The 18,388-nt window shown below is 37.6% G+C and overlaps 1 protein-coding gene across 4 annotated transcripts; it reads left to right on the forward strand.

Moving 5' to 3' along the window:
- The first annotated feature begins 629 nt into the window (after nucleotides 1-629).
- bzw2 (basic leucine zipper and W2 domains 2) lies at nucleotides 630-17,621 on the forward strand. 4 transcript variants are annotated; one of them, XM_017693992.2, is made up of 13 exons: nucleotides 630-759; nucleotides 3,892-3,971; nucleotides 5,651-5,721; nucleotides 8,245-8,421; nucleotides 11,718-11,821; nucleotides 12,124-12,189; nucleotides 13,030-13,165; nucleotides 14,310-14,419; nucleotides 15,026-15,196; nucleotides 15,437-15,583; nucleotides 16,027-16,165; nucleotides 16,956-17,078; nucleotides 17,243-17,621. In XM_017693992.2, exons 3-13 carry the CDS (start codon nucleotides 5,658-5,660, stop codon nucleotides 17,269-17,271), a joined length of 1,266 nt encoding a protein of 421 aa, XP_017549481.1. In that variant the 5' UTR covers nucleotides 630-759; nucleotides 3,892-3,971; nucleotides 5,651-5,657; the 3' UTR covers nucleotides 17,272-17,621. The 4 variants fall into 4 exon arrangements, with proteins under 4 accessions (XP_017549481.1, XP_017549500.1, XP_017549490.1 ...); XM_017694001.2 differs by lacking the exon at nucleotides 630-759 and adding an exon at nucleotides 2,775-2,793; XM_017694011.1 differs by lacking the exon at nucleotides 3,892-3,971 and having other exon boundaries at nucleotides 693-759.
- The last annotated feature ends 767 nt before the right edge of the window (nucleotides 17,622-18,388 follow it).

Raw genomic sequence — 18,388 nt, forward strand, 5'->3', positions numbered from 1 at the left:
TACATGTTTGTTACACTCATTGTGATCTCCTTCCTTCACTGGACTTAATTCTACATTACTGAGAAGGCAATGAGCAAATCACATTGGCACACTATGGCACATTTTAGAATATGGCATTTTAATTATAAAACATTTCACATGCAAAACAATGAAAAATGAAAAAAAAAAAAACCATTTTTTTCCTTTTAGATATATAATGACATTGCTGCCTTTTCCACCAGTGCAATACCTGATCAGTCTAGTCTCTCTCTTTCAACAGCTGTTGGATCCACCTCTTTGGATTAGCTGCTTTTTGAATTGCAAATAAGAGTATTTTGCCTTTTCCCTCTCCTCCTTTCAAGCACGTTGATTCATTTCGCAGGCCAAGCCAATTAGAAAGGAAAAAAACAAAACAGCGCTTCTGAGTTTATATCGCAGTAGCCATGGTTGAAAAGCCAGTCATTGGATCGTACCATTATAGCACACAAAAGGGGAGAGGGTTAAAAATGCGCTGAAATATGTAAACATTAGAACATTATTTTTTTCTTTACTAAATCATCATTCGTTCTTGTCATACAATTGCGCTTTCTCTGTGTATATGTGTGTCTTTCTTGAAACATCGCAGCGTTTTTTTGGTAAAAACAAATGTTCTCTAAACTACTGCTGTCAAATTTGGACCACGCCGGCTGCTGCATGTCACTTGCCTCCTCAAGTTGAACCGAGTGAGTCTGCGGTCGCCACCAGAGCTGAGAACTCTTCACGAGGCAAAGCCACTGCCAGGTAATTTAACCGCGTAAACGAGTGAGTTTATGAATATGCAGATGTTCATAAACTCAAGTGTACGATTTGTTCTCGCTGTCTCGTTTTTTTGTCACCTTATTTAGGCTATAGAGCTTGTTGTTTGAAGTGAGTGTAGCAGACTGGATGTTTAAGGCTCTTAAACATGAAGTAACTTAGGCTGTAGCTGTATAGACTGACCACAATGAAACAGCAGATTAAAAGATTACCAGACAAGGAAGTCTGGTCGTTTTACACTTTAATTACTGAAAGCTGTTATATGAGTCATTATATAGGGCATGACATGTTAAATTACAGTTAAAATGTTGTATTACAGGTATGAATCTATTGAGCCACTTCTCAACGTTGTCATTTAGCAGTTATGAGGCAAATCCTGCCCTAAACTCATCAGTTTAAATCTTGTATAGGCAGTTATAATAGATTATAATAGATTATTGTTATTCAAGGATGCATGTAGTGTGTAGGCTAAAGGCACTGATGGACTGAAGAACAGTGATTCAGTTTACACTGAGTGCCTTTACTCACTGATATTAACTTTAACAAGCTGTAATGCAGTGAGAGGAACATGACTGGATGTGTGCTCCACCGAGCTGCTGACACAGTTATTCGCTGTGCATTTGTCCGGTAGGTGTGCTTATCTTCTCACGCAAAGCTGGCTTGATCTGGTGCAACCAAGTGTTTACTCCAGTCGTGCACTCAAGAAGTTGGAAGTAATTCAGTCAGTGTCTAACTGTAGTGGGACTGCAGTCACGAACGGGTTCACAAGTACATAAGAATGTAGCATTTCTTTGTTCTTCGTTTCCCCCTAGTTATTCCTTTATAATGTCCCACCATCTCATATCTTTTGGCTCTCTCTTATGCTGTTGTAAATTGGGATAAAGGATACATGATTATGTGTGAGGAGAGTGGAGTTCTGCTTTGTGGCTGCCAGAGGTGGGTAGAAGTAAAAGTAGCTACTATAAAACTACTTGAGTAGGAGTAAAACAGTATCTGGCCAAAAGCTTCTCAAACACAGAGCTCCCTGTAGAACTGCAGTGGAACCGGTCCAACATCATTTAGCATAGGAACTAGAGCACAGGAAGTTGGTTAAATGCTCTAGCTGTCTTTTTTTGGGATCCTGATGTAAAATACAATGTAGAGGTTAAGTGCTGAACCAATACAACAGAATGAAATCAAACCCCCCCAAAGATGAATTGGACACTAAATGTCAGGGACTGAAACAGAACTGAATCATAAATATAAGTACGTAGAACTGACTAAATATTGCTATAACTCAAGGCAGGGCAATTAATCAAATTTTATTTTAAATTATGATTTGGCTTCCAATAATTATGAGAACAAGATAACTGAGGTAAAACGATTGCGCCGCATTCTGTTTCACAATGACGCTCTCGTTTTGTGTTACAAATCCAGTGCACCACCCCTTTTCTTCCCAGTAGTGCTTTTGTCCCTCCCTAAAAGCCCCGACTCATGCTGACTCATTTATTTTTGGACCAGTTTATTTTTATTTAGTATTTTTATATATATGTCGTAGTTTTCAGTAGGTTGCAGAAGTATGTTACAGCATAGTTGTCATTTTTTTCTTTTTAATTGTTTTTATATTATTTATATGAAAGTATATATTTATATATGTTATATATTATTTATTTTATTTATTCTACCTTGCGATGGACTGGCCTGACATGTTCAGGGTGTATCCTGCCTTCCATCCAATGACTGCTGGGCTAGGCTCCAGTACCCCCCGCAACCCAGAAGGATAAGCGGTTTAGAGAATGTGTGTGTATTTTATTTATTTATCATTTTTGTTATTATTTTTATATTCACTCATATTCTCAGTTGATATTTAAAGTTTAAGGAAATCCTGTTAATTTTTTTTTTTAAAGTTCTATAAAAATGCATAATGTTTCCAAAGTCAGTGAGCAATCGTATTGAATAATCATGATCTCATTATTAACCAAAATCATTGTGATTACGATTTTTGCCTTAATCAAGCAGTCATACTACCACCTGGCAGGGGTAAGTTATACCAATGAAGAGCAGAAATAGACTTGAAGTGCTGTTTGTTAAATGACCTGGCTCTTAGCAGTTGCTATAGAGTAGTGTAGTGGGAATCTACTCACTTTGTCCTGGGGTTCAATTCCCCAACTTGGCAAAATCCTGTGTTATACCAATGAGAGTCTGTGTTCAAGGCTCTTAAGACTACATTTGCCTGCCTCAGTAATATGATTTAATTACAAAGGCAAATTTTAATGTAAACGTGTATCAGGCAGAGCAGTCTGGGTAAGACTCCTAACACTACATTTGGCCGCTTCTGTAACATGATTAAATTGTATGTCATAATTTTAAATGGAAATTTTTGGGGTGATAAACCCTTTGGTAAACAAAATATGTGGTGATGTGGTAAATAAAAATGTACAAATTTTGACACATTTGCTGTATACGAAAATGTCCCCAAAATGTCACAGGATCTTTTGAATTATGGGGTCATTCAGAAGTATAAATAGCTAGTATTTGTACATAATAGTGTTACATTTTAATAGTAAACTTACTTTCATGTGGTCATTTCAGCATGTAGGAGTGTTAGCATGTGTGTGCCATTATTCAAGTAGACAGCTAAACAATGTCATAAATCAGAGGATCCAGTGACAGAGGGAAAATGTACACAGGACAAAACATATCAGCTGTGCAATATTTTAGTTTATTGTGAGGTGTGATGGCAATGCTTTTCTGAAAAATTTTCCATTTCATTTTTCCCATAGGAAAAAACAGCTTCTATCCAGAATTCCTAATATAGACGTGACGCAGGCTGCAAAATCATGCATGTCTTCAGAGGTCTATATTCTGCCACAGTTAAGATAAAAAGGCTGGTGGCATTAAAAAAGAGTTAAAGCTGTAGTGAAGTAGCAGGGATGTGCACTATGTAATAATACAAGAGATACTGTGACCTGTGAAGGACTGTGAGTCCCTCTCTGTGTTGCTTAGGGACTCCTATCTGGTGTAATTTGAGTGTGAGGCACGACTCTGACTCCTCTTTCTTTCAAGAGGTGTAATATCTCTCTCTCTCTCTCTCTCTCTCTCTCTCTCTCTCTCTCTCTCTCTCTCTGGGTGATTCAGCTTCACAGCTAATTCTCACTGTGTAAATCACCCCATAGAGATACTGCAGCTAACACTAGTCACGGCATCTTCCAGAAAAGGTAATACCCCCTTTGTGGATACTGTCTTGTGTAGGATGTCTTTTGTGCATACCTGACAAAGTTCTGTTTAACCCCTTAAATTCATAGGCTTGTTATATTTTATGTCTTTTTCCTGAGTAACTATATAGAAATATAGTGGGTTATTCATAAGTTATAGGAGAGAGGAATAGATGCCAGGCACATTGGTGGCTTACGGCCATTTAAGGGGATAAACTTTTATCAATAAGAGATGAAATGAGGTTAACGATCCCTTGTGGAGCTTATGCATCTTGTGCTGCATTACAGGGCAAGGCTGTTAGTGTAGAACTGACTGATATCATTTACCGCTCACTGGAACTATCTCCTGGGTGCATGCATACAGAAGTATATTGTGCTTTTCCAAGTGAAAATTATTGCATTAGACTTCAGTGATACTGAACCAATGAACGCAGTGTAGTATTTCTCAAAATGGCTCTTTTCAGATAGGATTGTTCCTTAACTGATGTGGCAGCCACTACAGAATCAGTTGTAAAGCTTGGTTATCATTATACCTGTCTTTGTTCCCCCACAAATTTTAGAGTAGTTCAGTGCTGTGGGGGAAGTAGTCATTTCATATGGTGCAATGAAGGATTGATTCACAGGGTGGAGACTTTGGATGTGAAGCCAAGGTGCAGTGATAAGCCAAAAAACAGAATCAAAAGTACATCTTCCACAAAAAGGATGTAAATCTGTTAAATCAACATACTATGGTTTGCACTCACAGTCAACATTCAGGATACTCTCTTGTAGTTTGGCATAGCACAGCCAAAGTATAGAACGTTCAGTTGTGCCTTCTTCACTGTGCTATAGACATAGACATAACATCTAGGCTGTATTTTGACTCACAGTAAACCACAGTTTGAACCACAGTACACTGAAAGAAATTGAGTTGAATGCTAGATATGTTTCATAAATGTGACAGTAGTAATGGATGATTTGGCAGAAAATGTGAGAATCTTTGTTAGTTGTGTCTGATCAAGACATTATTGAGGCTAGGTTAAGACTCTGATGGACAGTGCATTATTGCTGTGATTGCACCTGAACTTCATGTTAGTTGTCTGAGCCATCTGTTACAATGTGTGTCTATGTGAGTGATCAGACATGCTGTAACACGACACGTGTCCCAGGCCTGGGTGACTGAAGTTTACACTGTTGGGGATGAGCCCCTCTATATTTAGCGCAGTGCAGTGTGTGCCTGACCAGAGCAGTCACTTTCTGCTGGAACACTCACCAAGACACACAGAGCTCACACAAACTCTATAGCATAGTGGACCTCACAGCTGGTAAGTTTTTCAAACAGCAAGTTTTGGTTCTCTCTGTACTATTTTAGTTCAGATAAGCTGTGTGTTCAGGGAAGTGTTGTGGTGATAATGCATGGGAAACACCTATCTTACTGAGTCAGGGTTATTCATCTACTGCTGCTGCTCTTTCCCACTCTCTTAATGACGGACTATGTCGTGAAATGAGATGTTATTGTTTGTATTTTGGGTTGTTATAAAATTTACCCATGTCTGACTCTGAGATTTGGATGAATTATGACATGACATTTAAATGTAATTTTATCTATTTTGGGTTGTTTTGAAGCTTTACCTCTGTCTGATTATGAGGTTTGCATGTCTTGTATTTATTGATCTCTCTTTATTTGTTTACTGTCTTTTTAGGACTTTTATGAATACCGGTAAGCAGCAGAAGCCAGTGCTCACAGGCCAACGGTTTAAGACCAGGAAAAGGGGTGAGTTTACTTTCTTTTTTAACAGAAACCCTATCCACTAAAGATTTAACAGTACTCAGATTTTAATATGATATATACATTTTAAATATAATATATATGCACATTTTGTTACACAGTTTATTACGTTTTAAGTACAGAAGTGAATAAGAAATATCACAGTTTGATACAGGTAACATAAACAACATTCATTTGGCTTTAATTGCGCTGAACAATTTAGGCAAAATATCTAACTGTGATTTTTGTAACCGATATTGTGGTTGTGATTTAAATTCTTATTTTTTTTTTATTTATTTATTGAGGTCCAGGCTTTTTATTTTGGGTCAAGAAGACCAGTGTATTCCACTTTTTCTGTCCTAAGACTTGAACACTGAATGACTGCCACTTAGTTGTGGTGTGATATCATGGCACACAGGTGTTTAGTTGCTTTAGATTGGCCTAACTCTTCTACAAGCAGTTCACAAGCTCTTTGTTAATAGGTAAAATTTCCACATTTAATGTGATAATGTATATTATAATAAAAATTGCAGCTCTTGCAATTTAAAAATAGCACTGTTTTAAATTACAGTTCTGACATAAAATTGATTAATATTTCCGCACTATTGATTGAAGTTCAGTTGCTAAAACAAAGCCAACGTTTTTTGTACTTTTGTAGTTGTCTCTTTTAGGAATGTCATGTACATGAATAGTAAAAATCATACCATTATGTCTGATATCACAAATATTATTAATAGTATAAAAAAACTAATGGTATTGTTTTGTAACCCACCTTATTGAAAAAAATTAAGATTTTGTTTATCATAACACCCCCACTGTCCACCCTGTAAAACAATTCTAAGGCTTGTTTTTCCATCAATGTATTTCAGACATTTTTCAACAAGTTGACTTTTGTTCAAGTTCATCTGAGAGCTTATCCACACAGGCACACGCATGCGCACACAAACCCCTTAGGCATGCACCAACACACATGTGCTGCAGTCTCTCACTCACCATCGCAATGGCAAAGGTCCCTGTGGCAGCTCTCTACTTTCCATTAATAGCTTGCTTGTGTCCAGCAGTGTATACTGACTCTTACACAACTCTAGGCCCTGTGCAGGCCCCCTACCACCTCACTATCACTGCCATTTGCCTTCCCTGCATGCAGAGTAGCCACAGCAGCAGCAAAGAAACTGCCCACGCTGTTTCAGAGATATGACGCTCAGAGTATTCCATATGATTTAAATACATTAGTGCTACCCAAGATTATGGTGCAGTGAAGGAAATGTGTTCACTCAGAGCAGTTTTGCCAGCAAAATGTTCTTCAGTAGCCTGCGACTGTCAAATGTGAAGGTGTTTTTCATAACAGGACATTTGCGTCACACTTCAAGGGTTTACTCTGTAGGTGTGATTGACAGTTCAAATGTGGGGTGTCACAGCAAGATGGTTAGTGTGCTTTTTTTTTTATTTTGGTGTGACATTTTTGCAGACACATGTACAGTAATACTCCATCAGCTGCTAAGTATGACTGAAAATTGTGCTCCTCACAAAGAAGGCACACTGAGCAAAGTTACATATGAACATTACAAATCTATACTTGTTTCCCAACTATAATATACTATCCCAGGTCCTGATTTGCACTGGTCTGTACTATCATAATTCTGACTCTTAACCATTTTTAATCCTGTCCTGTCCATGTGCTTTGTGTTTTGGATCTTCCATGTGCATTTGTTGTGGTTCAGCCCCCTTGTTTGATGACTCTGATTGTTTTCACCTGTCCCTCGTTATCCCTGTTTTATAAGCCCTGTGTTTGCCCCTTGTCTTGGCTGGTCTTTGTGCTGATCTTTGTTGTTGTTGGTGTTATCTGCTGTGGTGTTTGTTCTGTTCTGCTTGTTCTGTTGTATTCTGGTTTATGTCATGTCTGCCCCCCCGATCTATCCGTGTTGGCTCTATGTCCCTGGACTGTCTCAACCCTGATTTTGGATTTGCCCTTAATAAATCTCACTTGTCACGTGCGTCCGCCTCCTCACTCCACGTTACAGTATGGTTTTAAGATAAGGTAGCTTTTTATTTATAACACAGTAGACTGGGGGTTGGTATCAATATAAGACATCATTTGAATTGTACTGGACCTGTATGGATATATGCAAAAGTTTGGGAGCACCTCATAAAAGTACTTGCTTTGCTGATTTTTTATATATAATAAGTTAACACATCATCTAAGAGAACAGTTACTGATTATTTGCTGAATTTAGCATATTGGAAAAAAATGTGTCCTGTGCAAAATTTATTACACAGTTTATATTTTATGTTTTCCAATATGTTAAACTCAGCAAATAAATTGAAGTTGTGCATTAATATTTGCAGAAAGGATGTACTATTTTCACTTAGGTCAACTAAACATGTAATTTAACTGGAGGTGTTCAAATTTTTGCATAGAGCTGTAAATCCTTGTTGTGTGCCATTATCTGTAAAGTCATTTCTAGTTTAAACCAGTTGGACAATTGTATTGGCTTTGATATCAGTATTGTTTTTGATGCTTTTCTACAGATGAAAAGGAGAAGTTTGAGCCCACAGTTTTCCGAGACACAATTATTCAGGGCCTCAACGAAGCGGGGGGTGATCTCGATGCTGTAGCCAAATTTTTGGATGTCACCGGGTCTAGACTGGACTACCGTCGCTATGCTGACACCCTGTTTGACATCCTTATTGCTGGGAGTATGCTTGGTAAGAAGGCTCATTCAGAACCTTGATGGCCATTTTTCCTCATATCTGTATGTAAAGATATTTCTTTTTCTTCACTGGAGATGGAGAAACACTTTGTTTTGTCATTTGCTACTGTCAGCATGTCTGATAAGAAAGCCTTTGATGCACTGTTAAGTTCTTCTGAAGGATGTGCTCTGTCCTAGCAAAATGTGTAGGTTAATAGATCTCATCCTGAGGTGTCTTTGGTAGTGAGTGCAGTCTTTGGCAGTGCTTTAGTCTTACTGAGTATACACTTGTATACAAATGTTTGGGCACCCCTGGTCAAATTACATGTTCTGTTGATTTTAATGCACCATTACTGTTTGTTTACTGAATTTAATGTATATGGAGAAAAACATGTTATATTTTATGTTTAATTTTTTTCCCAATATGTTAAACTCGGTTGTGCACTAAAATCTGTAGAAAAATGAATTTGTTTCCTTTAGAGAATGCGTTCACTTATTTCAACTAGAAATGAAAAAGATCAGTATAAAATTTACAGAACACAGATGTTCAAACTTTTGCATAGAATTGTGTATATGCTTTGTGGTGTACATGAATGTGTGCAACATTTATTCATAGATTCAATTCAGCTTCTCACATGGTTCACTCTTGTGCATTTAAACTATACTACATTTACATTTATGGCATTTGGTCATTTTACACAGATAGGTGAAGGTAGAGTTAGAAGTCTTGCCCAGGGACTCTTATTAGTATAGGGTGCTGCCCAGATGGGGGATTAAACCCCAGTCTATAGCATAGAAGGCAGAGGTGTTACCCACTACACTATACCAACCACTCTACTAGCGGATGGCCTGTGTAAATTGCTTTGGGCAAAAGTATCACCTACATGGCATAATATAACTAGAAACCTTGTTAATGTGCCTGTGTTTCTAGAGGTGGACAGATTATTGCATGACTGACCTCTAATGACCTTTACTCATTAGATGCAAGATTATCCTTATCCATTAGATGAACGTTGTCTCTGTTGTTGTTGAGCTGATCTGCCGTACACATATTACACGCATGCGTGCACTCACTGCAAACTCCTCTTTAATCTCTCTGGAGTCTCTAAATTCACATTCAGGCACTGCCCAGGCTGTCTCTGTCAACCCAATTGCAGCTAAACGGTTTACTGTGGGTCTATATAAAGCCTCTGGAGCGCCTCACTAATCAGAGACACAGAGAGAGCAGCTCAGCCAAGTCACCAATCAGCAATCACAACACTCCCTAAAGTACCAGGGTGAACAGGATGTCTGATGGAAGTATAAATTTTCTTATTCTTTAAAAGTACATTCTTTATCTTAATACACCCTTACAAAAATACAGTATAATTACACACTGCGAAGCGATCCTGGAAAATGGTATTTGCGGACGAGACTTTCCACTCAAACCACATCTTTCTTCACCTGAAATGTTTCTCAATCAAAAGTTTAACTTGCATTGTCTGAATATGGATTGGATGGTTACTCAGTTTAGTGATATACTGTGGTATAAAATTAAATCATAATCTTGTTTAGTAATTTTGATAACCAGGTACATACATGTCACAGGACAATGCTTTTTTACATAGTTATGATCTGAATAGTAAACAGTATGAGTGCTGGTGATAATTTCAAGGGCTCATACCCTACACTTTTTAAATGTTTTTCCTTTGAGGTCCACTTGTTTGGTTTCGTGTGCCATAATTATTTTGTCCATATTATAGCCATATTTCATTTTCTCTTTATGATATGTTTTTTTAATGGTTTTCTAAGATATATATGTATATTAGGTCTGTTCTGATTGGCTGTCTAAACTGGTGCAGAGCCAAACTGCTATAGGTTGAATATATGCATCTACATAACTATTATGCTTTGTGCAACATCACAAAAACAGTGAATTCAAGACAGGCTGTTTTTGCAGCTTAGTTTCCATATATGGACTGTTTGGACTGGGGGGTAAATGATGTTTTGAAATTTTAACTAGGTTTATATACCATATCAGAATCTTTTATTTTAAAAACGTGAGGGGGTTTCTGTCATATGGACCCTATAATAGTTATGAAGACTGTTGACTTTTTTGGTGCAAAGAGAAATGAGAATTTTAGTGAAAAACTATCAGTGTAATACCTGTGTGAACATGAATTTAATGCTTAGTGGCTTTTAACGTGTTAAGTACATTTTTATATTAGCTGTTATAATCCCAGAAATCAGTAACCAAAATTATCATGTTACCATGGACATTTTAATACCATCCTATCTCTACACAGTCAGCAGTCTCTTACATCAGTATCAGCAGTAGTGTCAGTGCTCTATGAAGCTTTACAGTAATGCCAATGCACCTGTGGGTTCAGTCCTGGCATTATCATAGGTGATTGACGAGAACTGATTGTGTCAGTTTTGCCTGGCTGGCTGATCTCTCTGGTCTGGGTGTAGGACACAGGGGATGTGGTAATGTTGTATAATCCTGTTACAAGCTAACGATTGTCCAGCAGGCACTGACAGGCTATTGAACCATGAGCAATTACAAATGCTTAACCTCCCTGATGGACCCAACTTGTGAAACAGTAGTATGATTTACTGCAAGCCTAAAGTACATATGGTCCCATACATTCTGCTTTACAGTGTTTAACAGACATGTAATTGCAAGAGTCAGCTAGTTAAGCATGTTCATTAATTGTAGATTAGATATGAAATCCAGTGTTGATTTGCTTGGCCTTAGGATGCAAACTACTCCATGTCTTATACATGACAGCTGATGCAACCTCATCACTTTACTCAGATAGTTTGTTAGTTAACATGGCAAAGGCTACATAGCTCACAACAAAAAAATAAACAAAAACAGTCACAATGCTCTCACGTTGCACATAATTTCATGTATGGTTTGCTTACTCTTCTTTTAAAAAATGTTTTTTATTGCAATGATTTGCATAGCTTACTGATTAGCTTGCTGAGTGTGTTCTGTTTGAATAATCTGCTTCTCACTGTCCCCTCCTCCTCTTCAGCTGTGAGTGACCACTTGTGTAGTGTAGGTCAGACACACACCCAAGTTGTGAATTCAAAGTGGGTGAGGGTATGTTTAAAAGACTTCTTGAAACAGGACCTTTGTATTGACAGCTAGGAAACAAGATAGTTCATCAGTCAGTTCGTCCACTTAAGCTACAACTTGCATAGTTGACAATGATACAATGAACAAAAAAGGACAAATAAACTGTTGAGTGCAATTATTTATGACAGATCTTAGACAGCTAAAATTTATGATTGCGGCCTACTTTAACCCCTCTTTTCCTGTCCCAGCTCCTGGGGGAACGCGCATCGATGACGGGGATAAGACCAAGGTGACAGAGCACTGTGTGTTCACTGCAGAGGAAAATCAAACTGCTATTCGCAGCTATGCTCAGGTAAAGACCTCCCCCCACTGCTACCACCTTGTCTTGTTGCTGATGGAATTAGGTTTGCTTATCCTCAAAATCCTTTGGTAGAGCCAGAATGCCAACCATGCTGTCATTTTAAAATGAGCTCCAGGGTGATGCTTCATTACCATGTATTCTTTGTATATGCATGACTCCAGGTTTGCAGTGCTGGTACATCTGCCATTTGTAGAGCTGTAATGCTTTGATGGTTAAAGTCAGAAGGAAATGATATGTTTCTTTATGATAAATGCTTTCACTTTTAATAGCTGGTGATGATAATTTATCTGCAGGTTTTCAATAAACTTATCAGGAGATACAAATATCTGGAGAAGGCTTTTGAGGAGGAAATTAAAAAGGTACTTTCTTCATTTGCATGTTGTGATATGCTGCTATGCTTGTGTTTGTAGCAGATGGAGTTGTATTGTGAAAAAAAAATATGTTCCGTCTGCATCTTTCATTACTCATGATACACCATCTTATGTACTATAACAGAACCAGACACATTCTTCATGATGACTCACTCTGTTGTCTGTGTACTCGTCATTTTAATTATATTGGTCTTGCCCTCTATGATGAGAAGCTGTATTTCTGAAATTGGCCACATCTGAAGCAAAATTTAATTTTGCCCACAACTGTCTTGCTAATGAGTATATCAACAGATCAGTAGAACAGCCAGGCTTTCGAGCTAGCCTTAGTAATTATACTGTCTGTGTGTGTGTGTGTGTGTGTGTGTCTCTCTCTCTCTCTCTCTCTCTCTCTCTCTCTCTGTGTCTCTCTCTCTCTCTCTCTCTCTCTATATATGTGTGTGTGTGTGTGTGTGTGTGTGTGTGTGTGTGTGTGTGTGTGTGTGTGTGTGTGTGTGTGGTTTTGTATGAAAAAGTTAACCCTCACGATTCAGATTGGTGTACGATAGTGGTGCTTGGCAATTCCAGTGTGTAAGCTTTGCTTTTAGAATTAGGTGTTTTATGACCAAACCACATAATTGTGGACTGTTGATGTGCAAGTCAGCAGGTAGTTGTCTTCATGATGCTGGTTGCTGTATGATTGAGGAGTGAACTTTTTGAGGGTAGAAATTTCTGTTTTTGCCTTTAATAGTAAAAGACCATTTGAAGGGCCCAAATCACTTATTTGTATATTTTATAACCTGCTTATCAGGCACATTTTCTTATGCATTCTGTATAATTTGTCTTGCACAGTTGCTCCTTTTCCTGAAGGCTTTCACTGAGTCTGAGCAGACCAAACTGGCCATGCTGACGGGCATCCTGTTGGCAAACAGTATACTGCCACCTCAAATCCTTACCAGCCTCTTCAGTGATAATATAGTAAAGGAAGGTTTGTAGAGCACAGATGGTTTACATTCATTCTTGAAGTATTTGAGACTATGTAAATTAGGTTTTGCTTTCCCTTTAAAATCTGAAACATCAGACTAAACATCAGACTACTTCCTCTACTGATCCAATGCTGACTCCCAAGACTTGAAAGATAGTCATAGGCTGCTTTCCTACAGTCTAAGACAGTGGATGTCAAACTTGTCCTTGGGACCCCAGAAAGGCCCACATATTTGCTCTGTCTCTATGTATTAGGTATTAGGCTTGAGCTAAAATGTGGGCCCTGAGGACCAATTTAAGACCCACTGATCTTAGAAACTGTCATTGGTATTGTTAGCTAGATACACATCTAAAGTTGCTAGATAAACCTTTTTTTTTTTTTTTACTTATTTTCAGTTACTGCCAATATTGCTTTTATTATATGTTTGGGGTTTATGCAGTTTTGACTAGCAAGGCCGTTTTTTTTCAAAGCTACACTATGTAAGCTTTGCAAATTTGGAGACCACTCTGTTGGAAATGTGTAATTGCACTCAATGTCTCTTGTGCATCCTCAACTAGATGAAATGATTGTGAGTGCATTGAAAGAGTATTAAAAGAGAACTTGGTAAATTACATGTCCTCTGAGAATGTAGGTGAATTATCTACTATTGTCATCATGCAGTATTTTCATCAGTAAATTATTTGTTTTCCATGTGAGACCTAAATATTGAGCCAGATCTTCTTGTTGAGCCTGTGCATGTGGCATATGACAAATTGAAAAAACCTCAAAATCTGGGAGTATGGGCGGGGTGATTCGTAGCAGCACATAGACACTATTTTATAGTTTCTTTTTTTCGGTCTCAGTAATGCTTGTTCTTTCACTTTTTACAGAAAATTACTTACAAAGTGTAGCTTTAATAATTCAAAATTTCACATTGCATAACAGAATAGAGCTCCCTGTAAGGTTTGCCTCAGTACCCCTTCAAACATTTGGCTAGACTGAGCAAACCATCTGAGCACTTGGAAGTGAATTGACATTCAAGGCAGCTGCTGCATGCTCAGTTTTACTTGCTCTGTGTAGTGAAGATATCTGTGTATGTCTATGTGTGTTGGTCTAATATGTTTCAGTGCATTTTCTCACTCATCTTTATTCTTATCTTGTTATGCAGGCATCGCCGCCTCATTTGCGGTGAAGCTGTTCAAAGCATGGATAGCTGAGAAAGATGCCAATGCAGTGACTTCAGCCCTGAGAAAGGCCAGCCTGGATAAGAAACTCCTGGTATGCTGTGTACATGTGTGTGATTGCCTGCTGTTTCTGTGGAGGATGCATGATATTTGATATTGGAAATGTGTGGAATTTGTGAGACTATGAGCAGAATGTGGTGATGTTTCCATGGAAACCTTAATCACATGCCTCTCACGCTTTAGCACCTATAAACATTCATGACCTTGAAGTATGTTGTACTGCCAGATTTTCTGTCTAGAAATGAACAATTTTGTTCTAGAACACAAAGTAAAACTTTCATGTACTGTAGATCACTGACTCTTCATCTGACTCAATCTTATGATGTTTATGTTCATTTTATTTTGTGTTATTGCTTATGAAAAGTCTCTTATTTTCTGAGTGATAACTTCTAAATATTAGTTCCTCTGAGAGTTTGATAGTAAAAAATAAAATATATATAAAAGTATCACTCTTGTTATAGTGTGCACTATGAACAAAAGATGACTTGTAAATATGTAATATTAAAAATATGTTTGCATCAATACTTCTGGTTATTATAATTAAAATCCAATTTTATTTCTATTTCTAAACCTCTTTAAAACAAGCTAAATGTTCCATGGTTTTCTGCTTCTAATGAATCCGGTATTGTAATCTGCTTAGGAACTTTTCCCTGCCAACAAGCAGAATGTGGAGCACTTTTCTAAGTACTTTAATGAGGCTGGCCTGAAAGAGCTGTCAGACTTCCTGCGTGTGCAGCAATCTTTGGGCACCCGTAAGGAGCTGCAGAAAGATCTTCAAGAGCGTCTGTCTCAGGAGTGTCCCATCAGAGAAGTGAACATTCCTCCATATTCATTCACTTGTTAATTAAATGTTGACATCTTATTCCTTGATTATATCTGATTTCACAAATCACAAAGATGGATTCCAGATTTCATTTTTATTGGATTTCGTAATTGGTGTCTGTCTTTGAGCAGTACTGTCATACTTTTCTATCCTAAGTGCAAGGAAAGAAAAACAAGATACCTATACGTTATAAATAGGCATTAACCAGATATCAACACTGTTTATCAGATTGTGGTGTATGTGAAGGAGGAGATGAAGAAGAATGATCTGCAGGAGCAGGCTGTGATTGGCTTACTCTGGGCCTGCCTTATGAATGCTGTGGAGTGGAATAAGAAGGAAGAGCTGGTCACTGAGCAGGCCCTCAAACACCTAAAGGTATTGCCACAGTCTTGGTGAACTTTACATTTGTTTCACAAAAATATTTTCATTAAACTTCTTTAAGAATCACTAAGAATGTTATACTATTTCAGTAACTATGGCAGTTTTTAATGTTACATAGATGAAAAACTGTACTTCTCTAATGTTTTAGGAGGTATGACAGTTCTCTATGTTGTGTATTCTCTATGTTCTCTATGTTATGAAATTGATAATAAAAACCTTTTGAAATTCTATCTTGACACTCATATCATGATTCTATATTAATATTAATTGGGGCCTCACACCCAAAATGCCATTTCAACATAAACAACACTAATATCTTCTGTAATTAAAAGGTGATATTTAATAATGGTGTATTCTAGATGTATTCTAAGTGTTTTCATTATCGTGATTTCCTCATACAGTTAGCCACAGTCTGATGGTTGCTGTCTTCTCTGTAGCACTACGCTCCTCTGCTGGCCATGTTTAGTACTCAGGGCCAATCGGAACTGATCTTGCTCATGAAGATTCAGGAGTACTGCTATGACAACATCCACTTCATGAAATCATTCTCCAAGATAGTGGTGCTGTTCTACAAAGGTACAGTACATATTAGGGTCTACCTTTGCGATTGCAAACAGAGTATGAATGTTTAAGAATGCAGTTTAAGTGAAAACAGTACCACTAAAATCTGAGCTTTTTTTTTTTTAATATAGTTCACTGCCACTTTAGTTTCAAAGTCACATTGTATGTAGAAAATGACATATATTGCATTCATTTTCTTTCAGTTTCATGAGTGACACCTCTGACAGTATCATTTTGTAGCACATACAGCTGACAGGAGTTTAGCCAAATACATCAGAAATATTAAACAAGATTTTACAAACTGTGGACTTCTCAGGGTTTAGCTTTCTTTGAGGTATATGTATAAGAAGTAATCCTTGACTTTCCTTTTTTGTGTTTGGTTTTTGCTTTTTTTAAATTTTAGATTTCTCTAACATAATCTTAAATTGCCTTTATATACTTAATGTACAAAAACGTACAATATGACAATGCATTTTTCAATGTAACTAAAAAATATTACATTTGTTGTTTCACATTTATTATTATTATTATCATAGGTGTTTGGCTAATTTAGGAATAGAGCAAAGAGTAAACAGACATCAACTTTCTGTAGTTTCTTATTTTAAGTTTCTTTTCATTGCTTCCAGTGATAGAATGACCCATTAACACCAGCACTTGACGCAAGCTCAATCACAAGTTCAAGATCTCTAGTAGTGGCAGTATTCATAATATATAGTTGTGATAGTATTAATTAGTATGTAATAGTATTCATTAGTACTAGCATCGACAGTGTACTATATTACCTTCTCTCTTTTCTGTTTCTAAGCCGATGTCCTTAGTGAGGAAGCCATTTTGAAATGGTATAAAGATGCTCATGCTGCCAAAGGGAAAAGTGTCTTTCTGGAGCAGATGAAGAAGTTTGTGGAGTGGCTTCAGAATGCGGAGGAAGGTATGGGATTTTACATGGCAGTCTTACAAAGCTAAAATATTTCAATGACAAACATCTAGAAGTGGGATACAAAAAAACCCACTCCATGGTTTGCGTTGCTTGATTGTACATGCACCATTTTCTAGTGGGTAAACGGTCAGTCACTGTGGCATTTTCTCTGTCAGAGTCTGAGTCTGAGAGAGAGGAGGATTAGCAGTCGGAGTCCTGAAGATCTGCTGTCTGCAGTCTACTCTTTGTGGCCAGCCTGTTAGTGCACTGTAGTCTCCGTGTCATTGCGTATTGCCTAGTGAGAGGAGTCCTAAGACACTCAAGCACAACCCAGGGAAAAGCCATGGACCTCTGGGCTCTACGTCAAGAGTACAGGAGACGTCACATAGACAGCCTTTTAGTAACACACAACACACAGATACACATTCTACCAATGCTGTTCAGGTACTGTGTGAAATTCATCCGCTTCTGCAGTAGATTTTCATTTTATCAAATTCACGTGTGTATGTATGCTATTGCTTTTTATTAATAAAAGTGTTTTTATATGTACTCTCATTTAAGCATCTGTCCCTTCATTAACATTATTATATAAAAATGTCTGACTTTATTGATGGAGGATAAAATACAGTAACAACATTTTAAAAGCTGTACCGTAACCCATATTAGCTATTTCACCAGTTGGTCTTTCATGGCCTAGCAACTGTGACCATGTTACCACGAATACTTCTTCAAAAAATCACAAAATGCCATTGGATACTTGTAAATCTGAAAATTGGCCCAATTTCCAGAAAGACTGGTGGAAATTGTTACTTATTCCTCAAACCAAAGTCAAAAAAGCAGATGTGTAAGATCTCCATTAATGTGTAGAAGACTGCCTTTTTTGCCATTGAAGCTAGCATAAGCGTCGCTAAGGTAAGTGAGTTAGCAGCCAGCCAGTGCTGGAGAAGTCGGCCAATAGGGCTGATCTCTTTTAGACCTGAAAAGAAAGATTAGTAAAGAAATTCTCCTTAAAAGCTACTATGTTTTACTTTTTGATGACCCTTTATTTAACCCATGGAGCACTTTATACTAAACCTAATCATACACATACACACATTATCCTCCCAGATCGCAGGATGTGCTGGAGCCTATCCCAGCGAACATTGGGCAAAAGGCAAGAAACAGCCCGGACAGGCCACCAGCCCATCGCAGGGAACAATAATAACGCTTACAATAATAGCTACATTTTATATAGGTAAGATGAAATTTGCAAGAAGAGTATCCTTACATATGACCTTTGTGCGCACAGATCTATGTGATTACATATCTATGTTAGTGAATTT

This window comes from Pygocentrus nattereri, chromosome 27 (genome assembly GCF_015220715.1).
Source record: "Pygocentrus nattereri isolate fPygNat1 chromosome 27, fPygNat1.pri, whole genome shotgun sequence".
Taxonomy (NCBI): Eukaryota; Metazoa; Chordata; class Actinopteri; order Characiformes; family Serrasalmidae; genus Pygocentrus; species Pygocentrus nattereri.

Excerpts from the sequence above, each read along its gene's own strand:
- bzw2 (XM_017693992.2), top strand. The coding sequence starts at position 5,658 with ATGAATACCGGTAAGCAGCAGAAGCCAGTGCTCACAGGCCAACGGTTT. Across the intron at positions 5,722-8,244 it reads GTTTAAGACCAGGAAAAGGG|ATGAAAAGGAGAAGTTTGAG; the intron begins GTGAGTTTACTT and ends GCTTTTCTACAG. Across the intron at positions 15,197-15,436 it reads AGGAGTGTCCCATCAGAGAA|ATTGTGGTGTATGTGAAGGA; the intron begins GTGAACATTCCT and ends ACTGTTTATCAG.